At 36.4% G+C, this 13,410-nt stretch overlaps 1 protein-coding gene across 7 annotated transcripts in view; it reads left to right on the forward strand.

The window, feature by feature from the left end:
• The window catches only part of LOC140162994 (uncharacterized), a 56,423-nt gene that overhangs the window by 6,631 nt on the left and 36,382 nt on the right, over positions 1-13,410 (forward strand). For all 7 annotated transcript variants that reach the window (XM_072186332.1, XM_072186326.1, XM_072186328.1 and 4 more), the window contains exons 2-3: positions 5,948-6,163; positions 8,646-8,777. In XM_072186332.1, the coding sequence (XP_072042433.1) occupies positions 5,948-6,163; positions 8,646-8,777 (348 nt within the window). The remainder of the gene's footprint in view (positions 1-5,947; positions 6,164-8,645; positions 8,778-13,410) is intronic.

Below are 13,410 nucleotides of genomic sequence, written 5' to 3' on the forward strand. Positions count from 1 at the left end.
AATAAGATTTTATCTTATCAAAACTAAAGATTGTTCCGCCTTTGTGGACATTGGACAAGGTATTTTTTGTGGGCCCTGAAAGCATGAGCACATCAGACACATGCACCAAATTGCATTATGAATGAGGAATGTCCTGATATCAAATAACTTTTTTTTTAATTCGCCGCGATATAACACAAATCTTATGGCAATTTATTAAAAATTGATATTTTTGATATTTAAGCCAAACGGTCTTCGAATTAAACTTTATAAATCTAATGATATGTACTTAAAGTATATGTAGCTTGGAGGAAAAGCCGTCCATAATTTGAAAATATTGACTATCCGTATTGAAGATACCCCCCCAAGACCTTCAATCATGGAAATAAGTCTGGGGACAGTTTAGAACCATGCACTGAAATCGATCCCCGAATTCCCCCCGTAACAATGTTGATCGGGGTCTTTAATATCATCGGGCTCCGTGTTGGACTCTGCAACATTGATTGGTGGGGGAAAGGGGGATTATACCTTACATATTATTTTGATATCAGAAGGACAAATCCTCGTATTCAGAATACAATTTGGTGAGTCTGATATGGTTATATGGTTTCATGTCCCACAAAAACCCCTTAAATAGTGATAGCAGGGTACACTTTAAATTGAATGTTACTCAATTTTGAGTAAAATATATATTCTAAATAAAGTGCATTGATTTATAATACATGCACTACGTACAGGCATAAACCATAAGCCGCAGCGCACTTTACATTAAAGGCTTAATGTACGATTTCCTTCAAATTTTAAATTTGTCATTATATACTCAAAATGCTGAAATAATACTAGTAATAATGATCGGGAATGGTTTCTGTCCATTTTAAGCTGAAATAACGAGGTAACGTGAAAGAAACACTGCTTGTTATTTTGGCCGTTTAACACGCAGTTCTATGGGCGGACATAAAGTCATAATTTCTTGAATTATGACTTTATGTCGAACTTTGCTCTGTTTACCTACAAACACAACACATTTGGCTGATTCCATTTAGGTGCAAGTTGTGACATGTGTAAACATAACAAATATGCAAAAAAATCAGGTTTGAAAAAAATTAACCAAATTCATATTATAAGATCGTACATTATGACTTTAATTATACAAGCCATTTAGATACAATCACAGAATTGCAGCTAAGAAGCGCACCGTACATCCTATACATGCCACAATGAACCATCGCAGCCAGGATCAGCTCCCCGATCCTGTCAGGATAAAACCCACGGGATCAACTAGCTTGCATGCCGACACCAAAATCACATAATATCTTGTGTAAAATTAATAGATGTACCACTTTTATGAATAAGAAAGTATAGGAAATCCTATAAAAATGATAAATGACAATGACATAATAATGAATATATCACGAATATCATTAGGATTCGGACCGCATATGTTACATACAGATTCTTGCGTATAAACCACAAAATTTTGTACAAATGATTAAGCTTGGTTAGAGTACCCGGTAGCCTACAAAGAAAATTCGAAACTTTTTTTATTATTCATTTATTATATTTATTATAATTTTCGTTCTTTTTTAAACCTTTTTGTTGTTATTCTGGTGCAACTCAGGTGCAACTTCTCAGGTACTTTTTACATTGATCAGTTGATGTTATTAATAATAACCTTATGTAAGTGTAAAGAGTGTGCTATCATTCCTAACTAATCTAACAATAAGTTAAGCATATTTTGGTGACAACTCACTGAATAAGGAAGTCCTGGGTGAATGCCTTCCCAAAAAGCAATGCAGAATTGTATGGAGACGGTTCCATGCACTTTTCTGGTAAAAGTTGGTACAAAAGTGTAAAATGGCCAAATATGGGGTTAATTTGGTCAGAAACCCATACAAGCGCCAACATTGGGGTGACAAATAGGCCACCCCCTATCAAAATATTGGGGGGATTTATCCCCCTCGGGATATCTACATTGTACACCATTACATCATATTATTATATAGGGCCTATGCTAGCTTATGCTATAAGTTATTGGTTATAGGTTATAATAATTTATTTTATGTTGTGTTGTCTTGGGGTGTGTTACTGTTATGGTGTGTTGGGCAGTGGCGTAGATTTCTTTTTGACATTGGGGGGGGGGGGATGAGGTTGGAAACATTTTCTCGAAGTATCAGTACTGAATCCAGTACCTTTTGGCTCCAGAATAAGTTTCTGGAGAAAAATTTTGCCATTTTGAAGCTAAACTGTTGCAATACTGATGCACAAGTGGAATAAATACGCGCGAAGCGCGAAAAGAATTGCACTTTTGGGGCTAAAATGGCCAAATATGAGGTTAATTTGGTCAAAAACCCACATACAGCTGTCAACATTGGGGGGATGGACCATCCCCTGGCAAAATATTGGGGGGTAAATCCCCCATCCCCCACGGGATCTACGCCTATGGTGTTGGGGTGTGTTGTCTTGTGTTGGGGTGTTGCATGTTGGTTAAATGTTATATTATCCGTAAAGCCGAAGAATTCAAAGACCTAAAAAGCCTGTTAGCACGGATTAATCATGTTTAGGTATATATACCGGAGCTGAGGCCTTAATGAAACAGTATACATGCATTCAGCAAACATTGTCAGGCTAGTGGCCCTATCAGACTTTTAAGATATTTGCAGGTGTGGTCAGTCAAAAGATGTTGTAATTTTAATTTCTAAATAAAATATCGAAATGCATTGTGTGTGAGTATTACCAATAGTAACTTTTGCAGCCAAATTTGGAAGCGATTTGTAAGGCTGACTGACAGTGCATCTTGAGTAAATAAAGGAATACAATACCAGAGATACTTAAATCAACATACATACAATATACATTGTGCCGTGGAAGTAAGAGACTACGTCCATGATTTACATGTACTCGATTCGTAAAGTTAAACATATCAAAATTCTAACAAATATTGCTGCGGTCACCCACCTTTGCAAAGTATTTTTGTGGAGCCTGAGAGGACATCAGACACACACCAAATTGCATTCTGAATACAAGGAATGTCCTTCTGACATCAAATAACTTTCTTTCTTTTTTTTTAATTCGCGATATAATACAAATTTTATGACAAATTATCAAAGATTTATATTTTTGATATTTAACAGTCCTCGAAGCATGCTCGAAGTTAACATTGTTTATCTAATGATATGTACTTAGAGTGTATGTAGCTGGGAGGAAAAGCCGTCCATCGTAATTGATCTTTGGTATCGAACACCTAAACACCGAAAAAAATCATATGATAGATGGCTTTTCAACCCAGCTACATACACTTCAAGAACATATCATTAGATTTATAAAGCTAACTTCGAGGACTGTTAAATGTCAAAAATATCATTTTCAAAATCAGTTTAGATGCATTTGTAGGATTGTAGATAAATAATTCAAACATTTTTGCTTGACAAATCCACGACTTTAGCTTTCGCCATCTGGGCTGATGGTGACTTGGTCCATTGCTTTTCCCGCGAAACGGTTTGACATTCCCCAGAAGTGATGTTTTTGTTTTCAGCAGTGGATCTTATTCGTGATCTAGAAAAACGATCCCTTCGTCGCGGTTGATTGCTTTGGCCCCCTTTCGCATGGTAGTTCCAAACTACCGTGGGAAGAGCAAGACTCCCAGAGCAGAGGTAGTATTCAAATCGGCAAAACCCTCAAAATAAAATATTTCAAAGGAAGAAAGAGTTGCACTTTATAGTTTGAAGTAATCAAAAGACACCTTGATAATGGATTAATGGTTGTTATAAAGGAAAGTGCACATTAAGTTCTGGTACAGATGCAATAGAAATGAAAGTACTCTAGATATATTCAGTTCCTATCAGGGACCTTGTTCACTCTGCAATGACTGTAGTGTTTCTAGATGTCGGCAGTCCTTGGTGGCTGTAATGGTGTTGCCACATTTGTAGGTTGCCGTTTTGAGATGATCTGGTCATAGATTCTGTCCAATTTGTATGCCCCCTCGTCCTTGTTCATAGTGTTTTTGCCCTGCTCCTGATCCAGATGGCTTCTTAGCCAACGCGTGGTTTTGTCTGCCTCTTGATCTATGATTGCTGCCTCGTCCCAGTTGATAACATGATTGCTGGCTGCGACGTGCTCAGTTATTGCCCATTTGTGAATTTGAGATGTGGATGACTTTTTTTGTGATCTGGTAAAATGTTTGGAACTTATTTTTTCGGCTTCAGTTTTGTGTTCAAATAGTCTAGTTTTGAATAGACGGCCTGTCTCTCCAATGTAGGTCTTAGGACAGCTCTTGCACGGAATTTCGTAAAATGTGGCAACACCATCACAGCCACCAAGGACTGCCGACATCTAGAAACACTACAGTCATTGCAGAGTGAACAAAGTTCCTGATAGGAATGAAATATATCTAGTGAGTACTTTCATTTCTAGTGGATCTGTACCAGAACTTATTTAATTTGACTTTGAACGATCCTGATGAATCTCATCAATAAGGAAAGTGCACAGTTGCCATCTGTAGGGGCTGTGGTGGACCTGTGCGTGATAACCTCTTGCCGGCGATGATTGTACAGTATAGAGCAGAAGCAGAAGGCTTGTCGGAGAAACTTCTAAGAATTTTCAGGAAACATAACATCTCCACAGCCTTAAAACCCACCAACACGCTTAAAAGTCTGCTGGCCCACCCAAAGGACAAGAAAGGCATTGAGCAGAACAATGACAATGGTGTATAATATTCCTTGTAAACTGGACGACAGTTCGAAACAAGACTAGGACTCTAAAACCATAGCAGAAAGAAACTTCACGAGAGCAAACAGAAAAGACTCTACCTCAGAATAGCACAAATCGGCCATTACAGACCACATAGCTCAAGAAAATCACATTATAGAATGGGAAGCGGCAACAATCCTCGATAAGGACTCAAATGCATTCAGCAGAAGAATAAGGAAGCAATCTATATACATTCGTAAAAAGGGGCCAAACCGGGGCCAAACCAATCAACCGCGACGAGAGTATCGTTTCTCTCGATCACGTAATAATCCACTGCTCAAAACAACTTAAACATCACTACTTCCCGGGAAATGTCAACGAGTCGTTTGGTGTGTGTTTACGCCCAAACGACTTAAGCTAATCATAGATCCATCCTTTGTGCTCAATGTAGTGATACAATTGTTTAATAACAGTACCTCACTCGGGGACTATAGGACCGACCATCAAAAACTACCATGGGGACGGGGAGGGGCCGCGGAGGGCCATATGTATACAGTAAAGTCCATGATTTTCATTTCGCTCTTGTAAAATTATAGACCTACTTTTTAATTTTTACTCGGTAAAGGTCAATATAGTCATTTCTTTTCATATTTTGGAGAAAATCCGGAGAAAGTCGCTTGTTCGAAGACATTGAAACCCAATTTGCCTATACTTATGTAGATAGCCAGAATTTCCAAATTTTGTGAAGGAACGCTCAATCTATGACGTCATAGCGACAATATTATGATGTGGGAAAATTTGTACTGATTTTGGTATATCACTGGATAAAGGAGACACATAGCTATGCATTGGTACCAACCAGGCCCGTACGCAGGGGGGGTGCGGTGGGTGCGTCAGCGCGGTTTTTACACTGTTTTGGTCAAAAAGGTCCAAATTTTGGGAAGAAAGTCCACTTTTCACAAAATCGCACCCCCCTCTTGAAAAATGTCCACTTTTTCCAAATCAGCAACCCCCCTAAAAAAACCCTGCGTACGGGCCTGGTACCAACTATAACTGTAGGCCTATATGAAATTTGTAAATTATAGAAAATTAGGGGAGGGGTTGCAAAAAAAAAAAACCCTCTTCGTATAGAGTCTGTGTTACAAATTGTGGCTCAGTAGGACGAGGATGTTAAAGCACTTGGAAAAACAGGATCGAACCCAAAACAAACTAATCACTCCATAAACATAATAGAGCACCGAATCCAATATAACTAATCACGCTATTTGATCTTGTTTTATAGACGCATCTTACAAATGGTGACATGGAGCCATCGGACCTTACCAATGGTGACATGGAGCCATCGCACCTTACTAATGGCGACATGCAACCTGAGGATGCGGAAACACATGAAATGACTGACATGAATGGCAAGGAGGGATTCGAACCCGAAAAGGGACGAAAAAACGAAGGTTATGAAGGAGAAGAAGAAGCAGTATATATGCCTAATGGCACAACAGTAAGTAAAAACGCGTCGCAAAATTTGATTGCCAATTTACGACTCCTGATTGGAAGGTATAATGAGGTAGAAATATTTTGCAGTGCATGTCCAGAGAGCTATTACATTACATTGGACAACAAAGATAGATTTTGCTACTGGGGTAAAACTATGTGTTCAAGACTAAATCGAGCATGATGATTCCGAATCTGAAGTCAGAATTTGTCCATCACGTCAGGATTGTAAGATATATTTAAGACCTATCAGCAAATTGGCTTAACAATGAGTCTAAAATGCGCTTCTTGTATTTTACCTAATTGATTTCTTTCCACCTAATAAGGATGATGTAAGTGATGAGCATGGTGAAAGGTCCATCAAGACATGTTTAAAGTCATGGAAACTATAGGTATCAAGAACGGTTGAACCTAAACATAATTTCGGATATATTTAGGGTACATTCTGACTTCATATTTGAAATCAGCGCCGCTGATTCAGCGGCCCTGATTTAGCCAAGAATACATGGATTTTCCTCAGTAACAGATGAAAAACTTTTCATTTGTTGTCCAGTATTCTGGACTATAAAAGATCTTCTTCACGATCAGCCTCAGGTGATTAGGGCTCGGTACCTGAAAAGGTAAATAGTCTCTTCAGACTTCAGATTCACCCTCCAACCACTCACATGATGGCCACTTTGATGAAGAGGCCTCAAATGTCATTATGACTTGGGTAACATGCAGGGGCGGATCCAGGTTTGTATACGAGGGAGGGCCAAGCATTTTTTGGCACGCCATTTTGAAATTTTCCAACCCCGGGGGACAAATAATTATCATTGCAAAACCGCATACATGTTTATATATCACAACACGTAATTATTCCAGGGGAGGGTTCTGCCTGATTGAAGGTATACGGGGATGTGCCACGGTTTTGGGGTACCTTTTCAGCGATTTTGGTATATCGTTGGGTGAGTTTTCAATAGAAGTGCCCTGAAAAACACCCAATTAGGTCAAATTTGTGTGCTTTGTGGGTGCTTTTGGTGAAAATTTGGTATACTAATGGGTGGTAAAACAGGAAAAAGTAGATATAGCGAAAGGCAACATCCGGAAAGTCTGGGTGGCACATCCCCGTATACAAAATATTTCGAAGACCCCCTCGGCAATTATTAATTCATATTTCATTACGTGTACAAGGTCAAATATGTTTACAACTTGTAATAATGGCCTATATTTATTTGTTCCGTTTTTCATTCAATGGAACAGGAGTGTTGAGTTTATATGTATAGACAATATAAATTGTTCTTATCCAAACTTTATTGTGGATCAGTGAACTCTGAAAAAACTTGTGTTTTGCAGTATTAAAGCATGCGTTACGTGGTATATAAGAAATACTAGTGTTCACATTGTATTTTTGACCAGCATTCATATTGGGTGACTAATCTTAGTTTGAATGAATACAGGATGGGTGCAACTACATGTAATAGAGCTGGTACTTTTCAACTGCGTTTCTAAAGACCATTATAGGGCTACATGTAATTGTCTGACGACAACGCTTTTTTTTCTTGCAACAAACGCTGCGTGGGCGTACTTCGCTGCGATTTTCGATTATCCGCTGCGATTTTCGGTTATCCGATGCAATTTTTGGTTATCCGCTGTGATATTTGAATATCCGATGCGATTTACGGTTATCCGATGCGATTTTCGGTTATCCGATGCGATTTGCGGTTATCCGATGCGCGATTTGCGGTTATCCGATGCGATTTATTATCAATCAGGAGGTCGAGACAATTGCTGGGCTCCTTTTATCCATCGTGGATAATGGAATGCGTTTATTTCCACGGTATGGCTGCAATTTCTGTCAATGTCCGAACCAACGAATTTCACGCCGGATCAAATCTGTTTTGTCCAGAGCTAATATAATATTGGTGCACCCGTTGTGACCTATACCACGATTACCTTAATACAGGACAAACTTGGTTATAATTTTATGTTTTAACAAACACCATCAAGCATCACTAAGTTACCGTTTAAATACGTTACCATTTAATTATACACAGTTTCAGTTCTAATTCTCTAATGTATGTGAGTATGTGACCCATACAGGTTATGGTTAACATAGATTTGTGGGGAAAACACTGGTTATTATTTTTAGATATTGTCATAAGGCCGTATAAAATTAATGTTTTGGTTCGCGTCCCCTCGCTCCCTTTTTTAGACTTTGGAATGATTTATGAATTAAAACTTCATACATAAATAAGTTTATTCCAAGCATCCAAACCTTCTCTAGTCTAGGGGGTTTATCCCTCAAATGCTCATTTTACATTGAAAATCATCATTTCATGAAAATCCCCTGGACGAGAACCAACATATTAATTTTATACGGCATAAAGCTTACAATAACTTTATTATGATGAATGATATTAAGCATCACATGACTGATATTGCTTTAACAACATCGCTTTTCATGCAACGTTCATGCTATAATATTTCATGCATTAACCCCTAATAAGGAAAACAAGGATCCGGTCATAAGGGCGGATTCAGGAGTCGAGATTGACGGAACAGATTCGGAAAACAATGGCGACAGGGGAGCAAGTCCACAAAATGGAATGGTCGACGAAGAAGACGGGTTATTTGAATCGGTATGTGGAATGCTGTGATCGACCACACCCCCTCTGCACATTCTAATCTATTTTTCTTTTGAATTTTTATTAACCTTGTTTCTTTCTTTCCTTTTGTTTACTAGTTTGCATTTGTTTCTGCGTTTGTCTTTTCGTTTATAACTATTCTTAACAACACTAATCCAGCAAACTTTAAAATGTTTTTAAAATGTTATAAACATGTTATATACACGTTTTGGTTATGGTTAAAAAATTTAATAACATTTAAGTTTCGAATTATATAAGGGTCATGAAAACATTTTAAAAACGTTTTATATGAAAAAATACCATAACAACATTTCAAAAATTAATGTCAAAATGTTTATGCAAAATATTTTTGGCAAACATTCTTGCAAAAATTTGTAATAACAAGAAACTTTGGCATTAAGTTTTCAAAAATGTTTTCCGAATGTTATTAAAACGTTTTACACTCTATGTATAACCCGACATTTTTAAAAACGTTTTATTTAAAAAAACCCGTTTTGTGTTTACTACTAATAAACCGGATCTAATCCAACTAGGCCATAGGAGCCACATTTAGAAACTTGACTTTTTAATACCATAACTTGCACTACTTTCTTATACCCGATTAAATATTCAATCAAAAAGATTTTTGCGTTTTCAATCTTTTGCCGTCCCGAATTAGGGACAAATATTTTTTGACTGTATATTCAGTCGGGTAGTTTCAATTTTCAAAATCTTTCAATCAAAAGGAGTGATTCTCAAAGTTAGGGGCAAATCTTTTTCGATTGAATTTGCAGTAGATAAGATTGATTTTCATTGTTTTTCAATATTTTGCCGTCCCAAATTAGGGACAAGTCCTTCCCAGTTGAAAAAAAAAGATTGGAAAATATTCACTCTAAAAACTTGTAATCTCATTCCAAACATGTGCAACACATGCTATTTGGCAGTACAGTAGTAACACATGATTGGATATATTGTTAAATCTGTCCACAAAAAAAATTATAGTCAAACCAAAAAACCATTTCAATCTATTTCTTCAATCCATTTAGACCGATTCTACACACAGAAAATTTTTTACACAGGTTGTAAAAAATATACATAACATTAGGTAGCATATGAACTCCCAAACAAATAGGTATTTTTTACATAACCATGAATTATGTAAAAATAACATAGCAGATAAGTAAAAAAATACTATGGCTATTAAGTAAAATATTTACATAACTTTTATGTAGAATTTTTTACCTCGGCTATTAGGTATTTTACTACATAATTGTTATGTATTTTTTACACAACTTATGTAAAACATACATAACATTTATGTAGCATATGAACCCCATAACAAATAGGTATTTTTCACACAACCTTGAATTTGTAAAAAAACATACCAGTTAAGCAAAAAAAATACTTCATTATTAGGTAGGATTGGGGCTTTCTTTCTTTCTTTCTTTTTTTATGTTTTATTTTATGCTGAAACATAATTCATGATAGATTTGAAGTCATCAGATCTTGGTCAACTGTCAGATTCGTTCAACAATACAATTTCATGCATGAAATATTTTATTTTGTTTTTGTTTTCCTTTTTATCAGTTCAAAGCCACTGAAATGCTTCAAGCCTAATTCCCATATTTGGTACTGTAGGACTACCTACCAAAGTCATTTCAATGCATTATCACGTCTACACCGTATTACATCGCTATCTATCTCAACACACACATTGCTATACCATACGCAGTGTCCGGGCGCAGTATACAGTACGTACAGTATCGTACTGTAATGAATGTCGTAGCACGTAATCATGATCGCGGCAATACGTACGCTGCAATGTCAATTCCAATGTTGATAAATCTAGTAAATGAACCCATAAATGGCCATTTTTAATGTCTCAAAGTTATCCATACATGAGCTTATCGAACGAATCTCCAGTTTGGTTCCAACTTATGACTTCGAAACCGACCTATTTGAATGATGTTTCAGGAGGCATGCGCTACACGATCACATACACGTCGTGTCCGCCATGATTGCTTTCGGTCGGCGCTATATTCTTACCTGAAATAGGTAAAAACTACATAAACTCGGCAAAATATCTGGCCAATGTATGTTTTGCCTTTCGAATAGGTGCATTTTAAAATTACATAACAACTGGTAAAACATTTTGATGAAATTTTACTTAACCTGTGTAAAAATTGTCGAAATTATACACAACATCATTATACTTGGTATTTTTTTACATAATGAAGGTCTGATTTTTCTGTGTGTATTCGTTAAAATTGAGATATTTTAATCGGTCAATTTAAGAGCGTATACATAATGAAGCATAATTAGTGAAATCCTATATCTCAAAGTTTTTGGCCTTTTCAATGTCATATTCAATGTATTTTATTGTTTTTGTTCCTATTTTTGCCTGTATCTGGATCTAGATTTTACTTTGCTGGATCAAATACGTCACTAAGGTTAAGGAAGACCACAAAAAACCTGCTTGCACTCGTAATTAAATTTCGAGAGAAAACGTTTATCACATTACCCCGGGATTGTAGGCCTACCTCCTCTTTTCACTTAATTTCATTGTCAAATATATAATAATATTATTACTAGGACAATTAGGTTATACATTTATACATGTATTGATTTTACACTTGCAGGCCCGTTGCACAATGTTGATATCAGTGCAGTCTTTCCACATGTTCCACAGCAGCGTACGCCTCGCAAAAATAACTTGGAATTATTTCAATTATGGATTTTTATGATACTTTTACTCGTTGGTGTCAAAAAGCAAAGTGTTGTTCCGAAGTCATCACAGAGGAGAGCGAAGAAAGTTCAGGCGCTCCGCGCAAATAGAAATAACATGACTTCCATATTTAACTTTGGTATTGCATGGACCTAATTATCATATGTTCTTGTATTGTATATGATTCATATACGCACACGGCGAAAAGGTACACAATTTTGTCCGGTCATTGAGTTTTCAGTATTTTATTTGAAGAACATCATGCTGACAGTAAGCCAATTATCCTATCTCTGTGATTCATATTGGTTAATTATCTTGAAAGAAATTTTATATAATAATATGAATTGCTTCAAACAAGTTCTCGCATTACCGTAGAAACCCGTCTATAAGGAATAGAAGCGACTGTGATGATAGCATATTTCACGCTAGCGCCCTCCACAATATTATATCATTATGGAATTTGAGCAAATCATTTACCGACACAAGCAGGTATACAATGTATTATTTTATCTTTATTTCGCATCTCACGAGCATAGCTCACTTGGCAAGGCATAAGACTTTGGTTCTTTAGATCGGAAGATGGTGAGTTCGAGCCTCATCACGGTCACACAAACTTTTATAAACAGAATATTGTTCAAACTTTTCATTTATATTTTCTTGCATTTTCTAAAGACTCCTTTCGTGATCATTTTTTTTTCATATTTAGTTTAATTTATTCTATTGTTTTTCTTTTATTGTTTCTTTTCTTTGTCTTTTTTTTCTTGTTTAATTTTATTTTTTCTTTATTTTTCTTTGATTCATATAATATTGGCAGGATAAGGAGAGGAGGAACTAAAGACCCATTCAGTGATTTGCTCATCCGGACGATCGTAAAAATCATCAAAATTCACCTTTGTCATTGTCATAGATGTGGTAACATAGCCTGCTAGTGGTTCAGCAGAAAACCGTGTGACACATAATATACATTTGACTACATTTTATTATACGATAAATACGAATTTATTAAACATGGTAACAAATATTCTCTAGCAGATCGGTTATACCAGAGAAGATGAGAAAAGAGGAGATCGCTCGAACGTATAATCCGATTACCCACAGTTAATCTCCATTCACTTTTCTTTGTTTGGTGTACTTAAAACACCACTTGAAACTTCCTTTGTGGTAATCTGTTCATCCGCCACACGCTCGACTGATTTGGTAGTTCTCTTTAGTGGAGAAAATATTCCACACACGGAAGTACATCGTTAAATTCCCAATTTCGCAGTCAAATCATGCTTTTTTTCTTTAAAAAATAATAATACTAACCAGGGTGACCATGATTTTAAACGAGTGAAAAGGCATTATATATATCGCAACTCCCATTAAAAAAAATCAAAAGTTTTGTTAAGTTATGGAAAGTCAAGCATAATTAATTTTCCAGTAAAATTAATATAAGGTCAAAGGAAAAGAAATTTAAATGATAACCATTTGAATATTTGCGGCAGTTTACGGAAACTTAAAACTAGTGTAATCAGAGATTCAAACTCCTGTCAGTTTCTCCATATACTCCAGTTTTGTGTCCAAACGTGTCCAAAAGTGCTATTTGGATCCAAAATGCGGGTCTTTTTCACAAGGATATCGGGTCAAACTTAGCAGCCGGTCATGCCAAACAATACAGAAATTATATTTCGCGGTCAACTGACGTAACAAATTGATATCCGGGCATGCGCCGTTTAGAGCTAGACAGTCGTGACTAGCAAAGCCACTTATCGTATTAGTTGATCAATCGGATTAGATCATTGTTTCCATCAATAGGCGGATGCACACATTATTTATTTGATGTGGGCAGCGAGCGACCTCCTCTTTTATCATCTTCTCTGGTTATACGATGGAACTGGTAGGCATAGGCCTATTATAAATTCGGGATATTAAATATCTTCCTGA

The sequence above is a fragment of the Amphiura filiformis genome, chromosome 10 (assembly GCF_039555335.1).
Source record: "Amphiura filiformis chromosome 10, Afil_fr2py, whole genome shotgun sequence".
Taxonomy (NCBI): domain Eukaryota; kingdom Metazoa; phylum Echinodermata; class Ophiuroidea; order Amphilepidida; family Amphiuridae; genus Amphiura; species Amphiura filiformis.